Genomic DNA, 15,270 nt, shown 5'->3' on the forward strand with positions numbered 1-15,270 from the left:
GGCCAGAGCTCGCGTTCGGAATGCGCGTTACATCGCGCCTCGTTGTTGCATCCGAGCGGCCGACCGTGGCCTTAATCTGCCGGGCTTGGTGTTCGGAACCATTTTCACGCTTCGTCAGAGCGCCTCGGATAACCATGTAACCATGGATTGTGTAATACGTTGGATTAGCCGTGATGATGATTGCCAAAAAATGAAAGCACCATAACCGGCGGTACGAAGTCTGCCAATCGCATGCTGCTGGGAGGATTTGAAGTGCCTGAGTGTGTGTGTTTTTTGTCTTTTTCGGTTTTCCTTCCGATATCTCTCACGCTCCGAAGAGGAAAATAGAGGAATCTCCTCACACCGAATCGTAGGAATTTGGCAAAGCTGGTCAGTATCAGTCGGTGCTTGTCGATGTGGTTGCTCCTTCCCTCATCCCGTGTGCTGGTGTGTAATTTTCCACCGAACATGTTACTACTTTTTGAGCCGACGTGCACATTAAGGTCAGCCAACGCTTGCAAAAAGCAAATTGGATGAATACTGCCCCGGCAGATAGCGCCTCTTTATCGCGTAGCTTCCGGCTGTGTTGTATTGCCTCGGTTAAAACTCGATTTTCCAAAAGGTTTTTTAAAAGGGGGAGGAAAATTGATCATTTAATGCAAATGGATTTTCGCCAATTGTGGAGCGTATGTTGTTGCAAGCTCAATATCTACTTAAGAAAAACACCATCGTTTGATTGTGCATTGTTACAAAACTAATAATCAATAAAATCAAGTGACTTGAAAATGTGCAAAATTTAAGACGAAATCATCTAAAAAAACATGATTTACCATCGATTTCAAGATAAATCAACATTTTTATGGTGTTATTTGTTATTTGTATAGAAATGAGTATTACAGCTATTAGTTTTGAAATGATATCAATTAAATATCAATTTTCGAAATGCCATTTCTTTTTAATGAATAGCATCCCGTTTGCATCACGTTTGGTATAAAGAGGTGCGAGAGAGCTAGAAACATTTTAAAATAATTATAAAAAAAATAAATTAAATGTTGAAAACAGATGAAAATAGCTGAAATATATTGTGTACATCTTTAATCAACGGAATATGACTGTAAGGTAATAAAGTTAAAATAGCGATGAGCGTTACAAATGGTGTGCATTGGATGTGAAACTGCAGCAGTGACATCTTCATTGACAGCTGAGAAAATTGGCAAAATAACCTTTTTACTAAGCAGGTAAATTCTTTAGAAAATGTTTTTAGAGGAGAAAGCTACGACAAGTTGTTTTTGCTACCCAGGAAGATATGACACATTGACAGCGTCACGTGAAGTGGTTTCTGGTCTGTTGGAGTTCTCCATTGCACCATGTGCTACCGTCAGTGACGTGACGACGAAATAGCAGCAAAACTTGAAGCGTTTTCATCGGGTCTACAGTTCACACCGTTCCAAAAAGTGGACAGTCGTAAAGGTTAACGAAACAACATGGCCCCTTTTTTACTGCGTGTGGTCGCGACCGGGCCGGTGTAACCCGCACGCACCAGTAAACCACAACAGCTGGCACTGCGAGTGCGGATTCTTGGCCCAAATGTGTCCGTACACAGTGAAGCCGGCGCACACGTCGCCGTTCGTACGAAGTCAACCGGAGGAAGTCAACACACAAGGGCTCAAACTGGCATAGACTGCCTCGAAAAAATTTCCGCTGGATGAGTTTCAGGCTTTAAGTTAAAACCCTTTCCTGTCCAATGCTACCCCGTACCGCGCGACCGTTTGTCCCTGGCGCTCGTAGCAGCCCATGCAGATTCGGTGGAGCTTTTGGGGGGTTTTGGTTTGGAGTTTCTGGTTTGCGCGTGTGCAGAAGCACAACGTGATGAATATTCAAGCGGTTCGACACTTTCGGTATAAACACAGTGAAGTGCGCGTGAGAAGGAAGACGCAACTAAATGCGGAGGAAGGCTGCAGGCCTTACCGGAACCCGATCCAGGTTTATGTCGGCCGGCATTGTTTTCAAGCACGCGCGTACAGTACCCGTTTTGTCCACGTTACAAAAACTAACTCACAGGTGTACGAGAATCGCGGTTGGTGTTACTCTGCATAGCTGCAGAGGTAGAGCTGACCGAAAATCGGGTTAAGTGGAAACTTTCCCGCCGTAAGTTGGTCCAAGTGGTTCGAAGTTCCTCAACTTATCCGAAGAACGTCAAAAGTGCTGAGGTGATACCTTCCGGTTTTTTGTGGTCAGATTTTGTGAGCCAGTGTAAACCTCAATACCCACTAGGCAAACAGATGTCTCAAAGGAAACAAAAAGAAACAACGACTTTACCGTGTGTGAACATCTTGACTGCCCTTTAGTCCCCGCTCTCAATTGGGAGAAATTTCGAATTCTTGGGGACGTTATGGTCTATGGAAAAGTTTTTCGTTGGCTCCAAGTCGAAACAACTGGAATTGTGAGATCAATTCCTTGTAGGTTTAAACAGCCGCTGTGCGCTTTGTTCCCATCGAGATAATTAGGGCGGTGTAGCGGCTGTGGAGCCTAAAGTTCTACTTGATCGTGTCGTTGCCTTATGTCTAGCCCAAGATCAAGGAACTATTACCAAGGCAAAGATCGTCGCTTATTCGATTCCGTTTTTCCGCCTACTCCAAACGGTGAGCTTTCCAGCTGCGAACGCACGCCTTGCCTGGCAACTAGAATCGACCTCCGACGGATAGATCAACGGATGCGAATCTCGTCGTCATCGAATCGCGGGGCTTGTAATTATATCGCTCCGACGAATCTCCGCCGAGAATCGGACGGTTAGCGCCATCGCGGGCGAGCCGTAGCAGATGAAACGAAAGAAAACCCGGGACGGAAAGGAAATAGAATCAACGTTGGTCGTCGCTTATCGTGTCATCTTATCGGGCGGTTGAGAAGTGGTGTGTTTTTTTCATTAATATTTTTTCATTGCTACACCTCGGATATAATTTATACGTGCCAGAAAGGTCTCTCAATGGGGGCGAACGCGGGACAATCGTCCGACATGCGGTTCTACCGGATTCCAAGGGTTACGTGGGGAGGGCGGAGCTGCGGAACCGGAGCAGCTGGAGCAGTCTCCGGGCCCTTTTGACACCGGAGTCATTGCACCGGTAGCGAAAGGAGAGGCCCATGTTCCTGCCTCGGTCTCCGGTGAGTTAGAGACATTCGTTGTGCGGAACGTTCTGTCAAAGAGATGGCCCTCCCTTTGGCACGCCGGAGGAAGGAAGTGGACAAGAACTGGGCATGGATTTATGAACAAGCAAAATAAAAATAAAACAAACACAGCCGACATGCGGACATAACCAAGCTATGCTTTTCTGTCACGCAGACGGAAATGCCACCGGCGGGGAGGCAAAGAATCACGTAAACGAGAGATTTTAAATAGTTCTCGCTCAATGGACGGCTTTCCAAGAGCTGCCGAAGGAGCACGGAAAGTGGTGCCATTTTCCGGTTGTTTCTGTATTTCTCACGATGCTGATCTTGTCGTAACCGTTTTTTTTTATATCTTTATTTTAATACTCTTCAGTGGAGTGGAAAAGATGCCAACAGATGGAAGGATTGATTATACTTACATGCTGGAACAAAATGTCTATAAATTTATTATTAATTATGTTAATATATCTTTCAAATTAAAGAAGTCTGATGACTGTCTTCGAACTTTTTTGAATGTAACATGAACTAGCATCTTGAATTGAATTAAAAGCAATTGATTCCATTTTTATGGAATTTATCCCCGAATTGACTATTTATCGTAATGTTTTTGATCTTGTCTTTACGTGTTGTCATTATAATTTATCGAACTGGTTGATGATGAATTGCGATGCCCGGTACCCTGTCCAACTAGCAATAGAAATTGCATCGCAGTAACTCCCACGCCACGTTGATTTGTCTTCCCTCCGTTTGCAAGTGCTCTAATGGAGGCGCCGTGGCACCTCCGAACATGTGTCCTAACAACTCGCAATAAAAGTTAACGAGCGCGTAAATTTACGGCAGTCACTGATGCGGCTATTGGAGTTGGTGGCGAACCAGAAAGAGAAGGAAGTAAAAAATGGCCAACGGACTGGACGGGTGGGGGGGGCGGTGCTGTGTGGATCAACAATAAAAATCAAACGCATCCATCGAGCGCTATCTGGTCATTTTTCTGCCATCTCCGCGACCGTGGCTTCCGCTCTGGCGCTTTTCGCGCGGTCGCTGATCGGCCGTAAATCATCGTCGTGTGCGTTTGATCGCCCGTGTCGTCTCCTGCTGAAGAGTCTGGCCTGGGGCTGAGGACTTCTGGGAGGTTGAACCCTGGGGAGGATCGTGGGCATTACAGCACGCTGGGATCGCATGAACATGCGAAAATCATGTTGAATATCCTGGGCGATGGACGAGGTAAATTTTCACGCACTCCGCGCGAACAAGCTAGCGGCGAAGATCCAGTTCTATTATTAAACCGGTTGGCGCTAAACGACCATACTTAGAACGGTGGAAGGTTTCTTGCCGAGGGAGTTTTTGATTTGTTCCTACCTCCTAACATTCGCTCGACTGTAAGATGCCCCTAATTGAATTATTAATCTCTGTAGATGTACATATCTTTATCGAGTGGAGATCATCCACTTCGGTGACGTTTGCGAAATTTATCGAACCCGGATTTCAACGGGTTTCCTGGAAGCAGCAATGCCACGATCATGCTGGTCAAGAATGGAAAAATTGAATATAGCCTCAAGGAATACCCTGGTACTTGAAGTACCTAGGCCAGACCGCACGAGTAATGAAGATATATTTGTTGCAAAACGTACTTCTCGCGCAATAAAGACGAAAGTCCGCATTGATTCACAGGGGCTCCACATAGACATATCGGTTCTATCGGGAGGGATTTCGCGAGGCGTCAGAAAATAGATCATCGTCTCACGGTGTTTCACATCCATTAAAGAGAGACCTGAGGAGTTTCAGAAGAACTAACCGAAAATGCTGCAGGATAGATACCTCGGAAGCCAATGAAGGAATTCTGAAGAGAGGTTTGCAGCCCATTTGCTAGCCCGTTTTTCCACGCCCTGAATGGAACAGCTCTCGATGGATCTTCTTGGTGCGGGGTAGCAGCTGAGTATTCTTCCACCTTTCACGCAGGTCATATGATCCTGCAGCGGATTGGCGTTGACCGGACCTAGATCTGGACCGCTACACCGAAGGGCAGCCTGGAGCAAAGGAGGATCGATCTGTGATTCTGCGAAAAGGGGGCGCGTACCTAGACGATGCATGGTCGTACGTACGCGCAAGTATGTACGAGTACGTTCTAGGTCCGGTTTTAGTCCGAAGATCCTGGAGCGACACAGTACTGTGTTGCCCGATACGGCTGCTGGAGGAGTTCAGAGACCTCCGGGAGCTCTAGGGGAACACTCGTGTTCTGTGTTCCAACAAGGTAATGGGAACGAATCTCGCACGCTCGAACGTAATCGGGTGGCGTAACCAGCGGCACCGATCTTCGACCTTCCACACTCCTCGTACCGCCGCCATTCCCTCATTTCATTTTCTATTCCCTTCTTCCATCCTGCGCTGTCGTTTTCAATGGCGTTTATCGGACCCGAACACAGTAGAAATGAACCTTTGTATTGCGGCTATCCAGCATGCAGAGTGATTTCAAAAATTCAAACGAAAGGGGGGATTGGAACCGGGATGGCGCGTCGAGAGGGTTAATTGATATCCATTCCCCTTGTACCACGGAATCCTTTTTCCCCAAATTGAATCGGTTCTTTCCCGTTGCCTTGTCATCGATATGAGAAGCGCTTCATTGCTGCTGGACCGCTGTACCGAGAAATGCTGAACGAAACCGAACTGCTTTCTTTGGTCGAGAGTCGTTCGAGTCAAATGAGCGATGAGCCGGACTCGGGATGCGATGCTCGTTGAGGAGGACGCGTTAATCGAGCTTGATTAACGTCCCGTCTGCCTTGCCAAGTGTTGAAAACCGGCACTTCAGCTGCGCTCGAATTGTCATTGTACCTTTGATTTGTTGTGTGTTGTTGATTGCTCTTCTCCAAACTGAATCACCAGACGCGTGCCGACATATGTATTTTTTTTTTTGTTTTTCGAGGCGTGATTCTCTAGCACTTGTCTGATGACTGAACTGATTTAGAATAACCGGAGAAGGAAGACATTTGTTTTTGCAATGACATTACGGTACCGCATCAGATGTGCAAAACGGTGCGAAACGGAGGAATAATGACTTTCTTTGCATTCTGAGCTACTATTTCGGAATGGTCTTTCAACGGTATTGTAATGATTTAATTTAGTCAGTACCGTTATGTATCTTTATAATGAGGATGTTTTTTTTAAAAGCTCAATACTTTCCGATTGAAAACGTTGAACTATTTAATTTATAAACTAATCTTTTAAGTTAAATTTAACAGAATGATTAAGTTTAATTTTGTCCCGGTTGACAAAAATTCAAATTTTTTGCAGCTGTCATGTAGTTACAGCAAGTTTTTCCATGGTAGATTGCTGGGACTCTTGCTGGAACTACATGATAGCAGCAAAAATTAAATTTCTGTCAACCTGTTTTTGTTTCTGTTTTTCTATTATTAACACGTTAATTGCCATTTTGAGAGCAATGTCTTGTACAATATTTTTTGATAAAATTCATTTATAAAACTTATTAAACTAACGGTGTTGTGAAACCAAGCAAAGACAAAGCTACTCAAAGAACATTTTTTTGTAATTTCTATAAAGTTTTTACGTTCCATTTTTATTTACTTCAAGGGCTTTTACTTTTTAAAACTATAAGATATTTTTCATATCAAATATTGACTATTTAGTTTTCTTATCAATTATGTGAACAGCTTAAATTCCTATTTTATTTTACTCTTTTTTTCTAATGACACATCTTTGTAATGATGCAAAGATGATGGTAATGATATCATCTACAGAACTACTTTGAAATGTTGGCTGTCATCAAATCGGTTCAGGGGTTTTCGTCTGATTCAGAAAAAAAATCTCGTGTTGAGCTTTAAGTAACAGACATTTTGTAGAACAGTTCATTTAGTTAGTTTTAACAGAAAAGTTCATTTGGTTGAGTGTCTTCAGAAAAAAAAACAATTATATAAAGTTAATAAACCCAAAACCCGTTTCATAATCTGCTTGATGTCTTCGTTGCTACAATTGAACTGCCTTCGTTGCTTTATCCCGATGGGAGATAATGGATCAATTACGAATCCTCAAGGAGACCGAACCCTTCATTTTCCTCTTCAAAACAACGCACATGAAGTTTTATGAGGCCCCGTTTTCCTCAAGGGAGCAATACGTTTTGTCCAGGACTTACCGGACGCTAAGATCCAAGGACAAAATTCCTTTCTTATTGCTCGTTTGCGAGTTCGTTTGCTTCCCGCAGGGAAACGTTACGATTAAGTTTTATTTGATTTGCCCGTTGGCACGATCTACTAGCGTTTAAGCGATAAAGGTTGACCGCCGAAGCCAAAGGACGGCTTACTCTAACCTCAACGCGATGGTGAAAGGTCAACAAGTTGGATGATAATCTGGGGAGTTTTATTTTTTTGTACCTTTCCGTTTTTTTCTCCATCCTCTTCGCAAAGAGATTCTTTGACCGAGGATAGTTTGGCTTGTTTGTAATTGAAACTACTGAGAGCTGGAGCCCGCAATGACGCCATCCCCTCGGAGCACGTCAGATGGAAATGAATTCCAGCGCAAATATGTTTATGCTGCCAAAACATTAAAGCGAACCGCCCGGGTCGAGGCAAGAAGCGAAAACCATTTATCCCGATTCGCGGTGTTTGTGCAACGGGCAACCATTAGGAAAACAGTGCGGATCGGAGGACCCTGGTTGGGCCGGCGTCTGGCCGATCCCGTCCCGGCCGGATTCAGGCGAGTCAGTCAAAAACGTTACCTTCTCGTGACGTCTCCCGTGGCGACCCACGAAAGAACCGGAGAGATAAACCGTCGGTCGTTCGCAAAACCGTCCGCCAAGGGAACCGTGAAATGGAAAGTGAAATTCACTGAAATGTGCAACACACCAGTACGAGTATTTAGTGGGGAGGGTGGGAAAAAGGAAGAAAAATAAGAGGCTAAAGGGAAACACAAAATGCCGGTGCTTTCTCCCGCGATTTTCCGCACGACCGTGGCGCGTTTTGAATGTGTTTGTATTTTTTTGCGTGTGTTTTCTTCTCCTCCCTGGAACGGTCGTATCCGGTCGCTTATCCGGGCAGATCTGGGCGAAATGAGGATGCGCCTCCGCCAACCCAGCCCAGCGGATGGATTTTATATTCGCTCGCATTATGTGTTGCCGGCTTGTGGACGGTTCTTCTTCGCTTCATTAATGGACGACGAACCGATGTGCGGGAAAAATAATCATCAAAATATATCCGTCCGCGGGGTGGGAAGAGAGGAAATAAGGAAAAAAAACCGCTTGGGAGAAAAGGGAAAGCGTACCACCGAGCGGCAGGTAAAGGTATCCGCTCGGGAGACACCGGTTGATGAACGAACGAAAAATGCGAAACTGTTGCAGAGATTGAACCAAAGCTGCCGGCAAGAAGAGAACTAAAACCCGAACCGAAAAGAAAAGCGTACAAAAACATCCCTACCGGCAGAATATGTTCCGGCGTGGAGTTCGAGTGAAAAATGAAAAATGAAGCGGGCGATTCGGTTCATGGCACGTCCGGTATGGTGGTGGTTTCGCGGAGGAGGGAGGAAATTTCAAATAAACACACTCGCGTATGCCACCCGGCAACACACGAGCATGTCGGACATGGAAAATCGTCGTCAGCCGGATCCGTTCTCAGAGGGCGCCCGCCAAAATCCATGCATAATTGTGCATCCCGAGAAGGATCTCCGACCGTTTGCAAAAAAGAGCCAGGATGCGCTCGGTGGCGGAAAAGTCGTCGGGAAAACGCACCGGGGTTGGTTGCTGTGAAGTGGCGAAATGTTGTAGGAATACGAAATTGCGATTGCGAATGGAAATTGGTTTGCCGAAAAACTCCTTGAGCGCTGCGCGGCGAACCGGTGAGGGAAGGGTCCTTCAAGTGGAGTTTGCAGTGTGTGTGTGTATGCTTGATTCGCTGGGTTTTATTCGGGAAAAGTTTTTAATTACTGACAAGGATGTGGATGACCTCAATTAATTGAACGCCCTGGCGTGTGGACTAAAAAATCCCGTAAAAGGGGAAAATGATTTAATGAAAGGAAGTAATAACTTAACGGACTATCTTGAAACATTCTTCATGTGAATCAGCTGAACGAGTTCTGGATTAGTTTGGCAAATGGTAATTGTCTTTGTTGGAGAGACTTTTATCTGCCATCCTTTATGTTAATGTGCTTCAGAAACGGGTGGACCAATACTTCAACTCACTCGTTGAAGTGCTCACAAATTTGGTGTTGTTTTAAAACATACCTTTTGCATAGCTGGCCTCCAGCGCAAGCAGCACCGCTATCAGCGTCACTAGTTTCCACATGATGTGTTGTATTTCACTTGAAGTCCCGATAATTCACTAAACTGGTTCACTTTGTTGTCGGTTCTTCTTGCTTTCTTTTGATTTGTTTCAATATGCCCAATCCGTTCACTTTTTAACAACTGTTGTGATTTGATTTCTGTGTTTTCACTTTTCTTTTCAAAAAGCCTAAAAGATTTAAAAATAAATTAAAACAATGGGCACCGATGTATTTAATGTGAAGCCTTAACGTATTTATATATTTAAAATAATTTTTCCGGAAGTCTCTTCATACTTTTTTATACGGTTATATTAATCACTCAGATGTGCTATTCAAAGTCGCTTCAAATCGCTTCAAATGTTTGTGTTTCATTGTTTCTCTTATTACTAACGAATCGACATCCATAGTTTTTTATGGTTTTTTTTCTGCTATGTTATTTTACGTTTATAAAATTTTCTTTGAATATTGTAGTTTATTTAATTTTTTGTTCTTCTAAAATAGTTCGTGAACATTTGCAAAAAGAGCAAAAGAAAAACTTCCCCATAAGATAAAAAATAACAACCGAAAACACTTTTGATAATTCGAAAAGATATGCAAATAAATAAAACAATCCAACTAAACGGATGGCGTTTGTCATGCAAGCTGTGGCGACAAATTCTTGCTGATTAACACGACACGGCAGTTCCCTCCGCCCGCTCCGGACGCTTCACTTGCAGCATTGCGTGGTGTGCACTCCTCTGCACTTCCTGGCCGGCTTAATTAATCCATTGGTTTCTGCGGGTTTTCGGTTCCGCGCCGACGATAACGATTACGATTTCGTGCGGTTGATCAACGGCAAACATTGCGATCATCCACTGAGATCAAGGCGAGCGGGGCGAAACGGGGAAAGAATCCATAACAACCGTTCCACACTTCCTTTCGCGCAAACCTGTCTCTAAAAGGGTATTTTGATTGTTTGTTTTTTTTTTTAACGTTTTGCTTTGCATAATTATAAACCCCCCGAGAGTCATTCGTTTCCTTCCACTTGGCACTGAAAAAATATTCTCCGGGACGATCGCTCCGACAGCATACTACAGTCCATTCACTTCTACCGTACCTACACTGCGTCATCACTTCTTAATTTTAATGGACGATACACGCGAAAATAAATGCACTTTTTTTAATGTTTTTGTTAGTTGTTTGTATGTGAGACTGTTTCTTCAAAATTTTCAAGAAAATGAATGTTGGTAACGATGAAATCAAACAAATGTTATTAAAACAAGGAAAACATACACCCAGAAGAAATATAAAGCATTTTATCGTTTTTTCACGACCAATTTTCGATAAGCACAAGTTCGCCAAACAGTCACGCAATTGCAATAAAATTTAAATTACACAATGAATTTTCATTTTCCTGAGTAACTTCCGTTGAAAGGTCGTAAAAGAACGATTTTAAAGATAATCATGCAAATAAATTGCGATGCACTGGGTGAGAGAAAAGTAAACCAAGCCAATCGGTACTAATTTGAATAAAGAAGTCGTTCGTTCTGCATGGACGTTTTGTATTGCAAAGTTCATTCAAGCACCGCAAACGGTAACGGTAAGAGTCCGAACGTACAAACATTAAGCAACACCACAATTAGCTAACGGAGGAGGTAAGTGCACCCATGCACTGGGTGGAAATTTTGCACGAAAACGATCACGAAAAATCACACCCCAGCAGCGTACGATCGTACGGCACACACATGAAAATACACACCGACAGGCACTTGGCACACGAGATAACCGGGCAGACTTATGCGGGGAGGCTCGCGCGCAGTCAAAGCACGGCTGAACAGAGCAACGGCAAAACGGCAACGACTCGCCCGGACGCCGCCGATGGAGTTCAAGAAACTGGTCCAAGTCCAAGGAGAAATAAATCGAGAATGAATTTTCAATGCCAAGGCTTACGGAATTTATAGAGAAAGCCCGATAGGACGCACCGGCGCGAACTGGCAGCGAGCGAGCGACCGAAACTCCGCCCGCCCAGCTTCCTCTCCCCCGACGACCACAACGACGACGACGCGGTCGCCCGACTTCTCGCCTTCGCGGATCTACACTTTTCCTCCGGCGCGATCGGCGGTCCGCGAGCGGCGAACCCTTTTTGTTTGCTTTTCCGTCTTTCTTTTCCGTTGGCCGCCCGGGGGGGGGGTACGCTGGATGGGGTTGGGGAAGGACAGGTTGTTGCACAGCCTCTGATGGACGCTCTTTCTCTCTCCGGTGGAGAAAACGCGCGTTTCCTAAGGGTTGGCAATCTCTCGCCGACTCGGGAGGGGGATGATGCTCTCAGATTTTTCTTCCCATCACGCTCTCGCGCCATCTGCCGAGTGCGTGTCTATGCTCCCGCGGTGCATTTTCCTCATTTTCGTACCCCAGTACTCGCGGTTCCGATCCTCGACGGTGGAGCACAACCGGACAAAAGACGAGCGAACGATCATAGTTGGGGCTCCCGTGGGATGATGAGCGAGAGAGAGAGAACGACAATCTCCATCGCCGTCGTCATCCCCTTCTTCAACAGAGCGAGCATAAGAAGAAAGCATCAGAAACGCGAAGGAGATGAACGGTGGAGAAATGTGAGCGAACTCTCGCGGAGAGCGAACAATGAGCAGAGGATACAAGTCGACAACCCGAGAGAAAGTGCATTCACATCTGAGTTTGGAAGTGAAGAGCATAAAGCGTTTGGGATGAGCGAGTGCAGCTGTGATTGGAAATGCAACGCACCGGCATCGAACCGATTCGGCGAATGTTGACTCAGATTGCATTCTTTGCTCTAGTCGGTAGATGCACTTTTGCACACTGGGCTAGCGGGGGTACATAAGGTGTGAAATTTGTATGTCAAAATAAAACATAAAATTTTGATTTACTCACCATTTACTTGGAATTGTGTATAACATTCGATTACTATCATCAATTTCATAAATTTTGTCATTGTTTACATTGAACTAGCCTTCGGTTGAATTTAACTTTTTACATTGTAATTTGAACAATTTACCGTATTTTTCTGTGTGTAATGACGAAAAAAATTATTCAATGTTTTTGAAAAAACTTTTTTTTTCTAATTTTCACCAGTTTTAACAATTTTATTCCTGTTTTAACCTTCACGCTTTAATCGTAGATCTGCTTGAAGGTGATCCAAAATGCTTCTTTGCCGCAAGATTAACGCGATTCACTTTTGCATTATTGTTTTTGTTAACTTGAAACTGGATTAATACGAAATTTTCTTTGTTGAAGGCACGTTGCTTATATTGCGCGATTTTGAAGACGAATACCAAAACCATTAAAAAATCAATCACTTGTCATGTATCGTCTGTCATACAAAAAGTTGTCAAAAAAGTCTCGAAACGTCCAAATGTAAATTGACCGGTAATCCATAAAGCAAGAATCGAAAAGTTACTACCCGTGTATCGACCCCCTAAATCTGACTCTGGTCTTTTGAACTAAAAGGGGGTCATCATACACGGAAAAATACGATAACTGTTTTAGCAATCGTAAAAGGATGAGTGGAGTATCATTTTTGTGAGTATAATTTTACCTTATTTTTGTAAGCTCATATGTTAATTGGGTTTGTGCATTTCATTTATAAAATCGTGAGCTCGTTCTCTTTGAAAAATTTGTACTTCTTTTACCAGCCAAAATGTACGAATTTTGACTACGTAAATCATTATTGCTCCATACTAACTCACACAATATTCACTTACTTTATAGAGTTACACATATAGTTTATTGTAGATTGATGATGAGTTGATCTAAATTTTTATGTTTGTTTGACACCGTACTGGTGTCTCTAATATTCAGAATGTTTTTGTTTTAATTTTATTGAACATCAAATCATAATAGAAATCCAAAGAAAATCCAAATCAGGAAACTTTTGCTGCAGCCATCGCATGACCTCCTATTGGACATGAGATCGTTTTTCATATGAACTTTTTTCGTTTATCGTTCATGCATCGACAGTTGAGGAAAAATTGTATTCGATTGTATCGGGAAAACAACCATAATAAAAAAGGACTTGCGCTCTTGCGTTTGCGTGGATTTAAATAACTAACTCTAACACTTAACTGACCTGAGGCCGTGGTGATTTGACAGCGGACCGTTAATCGAACACTTAAGAAGTCACCAAAGGTGCAACGAAGGAAGTACAAAACCATCCAGGAGCTCGTGTAGAGTTCATTACAGTCTTGGAGGGAGCACTAGATGATTTATGAAATTCCGGTTCCATTTCCGAACTACGAAGACCAGCTTATACCAGCCGACTGAAGCAGAAGTCGGTGATCATGTTCGAGCAGTCGTACCGGCATTGCCCCCCAAAATCCAGGCCATCGCGATTGACTCCCCTTGGGGTTCAGTTACAACCGATCCGTGCACCGTTCGTATTCAGCTCGTTCTATCTTCACATTACCGACGGTATCGTCACTGCATCTAACGCAAAGCAAACAAACAAATAAACGAATGTAAACACACGGCGGGGACAACAACAGGAATAAGCCCGGCAGCGACGAGCAACTTTCTCTCCTGTCATATTATGTTGGTTTATATGCGCACCCAACGTTGGCGAGCGTTATGTTGCGCATAACGATCGGGCGATGATCAGCGGATTGATAACCATATTCGGTGGCTTTGGAGGGAGAACGCGCGGGATCGCGGGACCAGACGGCTTGAAACTAATTGCATTTCTCAATGGAAGCGCGTCGGTGATTTAAATCATATTTGTGCTTGCCCGTACACAATTGGAACTTTCCCGGGAAAAGGCAAGCAGAAACAGCAAATCGAATGATCTCCAAATGGTAAGAGATTATTAGACTTGGCAGCATTTGAAGAGAAAAAGGGAGTGCAGGAACGAGTCGTGAATGCAGCATGTTAATCGTAATTTTGCTTTAAAAGGATGTTGGTGTTCGCAGTTATCTAGGCAACATGTGATTAACTTATGGTGTATAAGCAAAATATTTTCGAATTTCTAATAATTAAATAAACGATTTGGTTATATATTGTATATGTCCATGTCACTTGCTTTTTATGCTGCAAACATATTTTTTCTAATTATACGAATAAACCATTTTAATAAATGTACCTTAAATCGTAAAGAAATTTAATTTGTTTTTTTTTTGTGTAACAGCAAATTATGTAGATTTAGGGCATCATACATAAAAAGCAATATTTGCTATTTTGTTAGATTTAATTAAAGTGAAATCAAAGAAATAGGCAAGACACATCACCGAACGTTCTAGTACGTCTCGATCGGAAAAAACGAGCGCCTCGAGGGTTCGGAGCGGAGATCGTTGATCCGTCTGGATCGGGCATACTACTTGACCACTTTCGCAGTCGTTAGTTCAATGCACCGTCGAATCGTTCGACAGCTGATCTTCCGCCGGTCCGTGGGCGACCATTTAGGGAGTCGGCTGTTCCCGTCCGCAGGGCTGATGCACACAAGTTTGCTGTGACGCCGCCGAAGGGAAATCTTTTCCACACTCCCGAGTCCAGAGTTTCACTTTCCTTTGGGAATGCGGGTTCCGTATGGGTGCTGCGGTTTCTGCGCTTCCACTCTGGATACCGCTGGGCTGTAGAAATCTGCAACACAGGGTGGAGCGAGAACTCTTTATGATTAAATGATTTTATAGGCGATAGTGTCACTCAACTTAGGAGAATCTTCCGCAGTTAATCAATATAAGAAAAACCTAATACTCTCGTTAGACTTGGATGATGCTTTGGTAAAATACTTTGCTGACGCACTTGAGACACCCTGTAGTGCAATGTTCAACGTACGTGCACTTCTGTCGGACGGGAGCAAAGTAAATAAATGAACCGAATGCATAAAACACATGTGGGCAGAACGCATTGCGCGTTATGTTCACAGCT

The 15,270-nt window shown here is 43.8% G+C and overlaps 1 protein-coding gene across 1 annotated transcript in view; it reads right to left on the reverse strand.

Moving 5' to 3' along the window:
• LOC131281152 (agrin) overlaps nt 1-9,422 on the reverse strand; it is a 50,163-nt gene extending 40,741 nt beyond the window's left edge. The window contains exon 1 of the mRNA XM_058310412.1: nt 9,362-9,422. Within this exon, the coding sequence (XP_058166395.1) occupies nt 9,362-9,422 (61 nt within the window). The remainder of the gene's footprint in view (nt 1-9,361) is intronic.
• Nucleotides 9,423-15,270: the final 5,848 nt, after the last annotated feature.

The sequence above is a fragment of the Anopheles ziemanni genome, chromosome 2 (assembly GCF_943734765.1).
Source record: "Anopheles ziemanni chromosome 2, idAnoZiCoDA_A2_x.2, whole genome shotgun sequence".
Lineage (NCBI taxonomy): Eukaryota > Metazoa > Arthropoda > Insecta > Diptera > Culicidae > Anopheles > Anopheles ziemanni.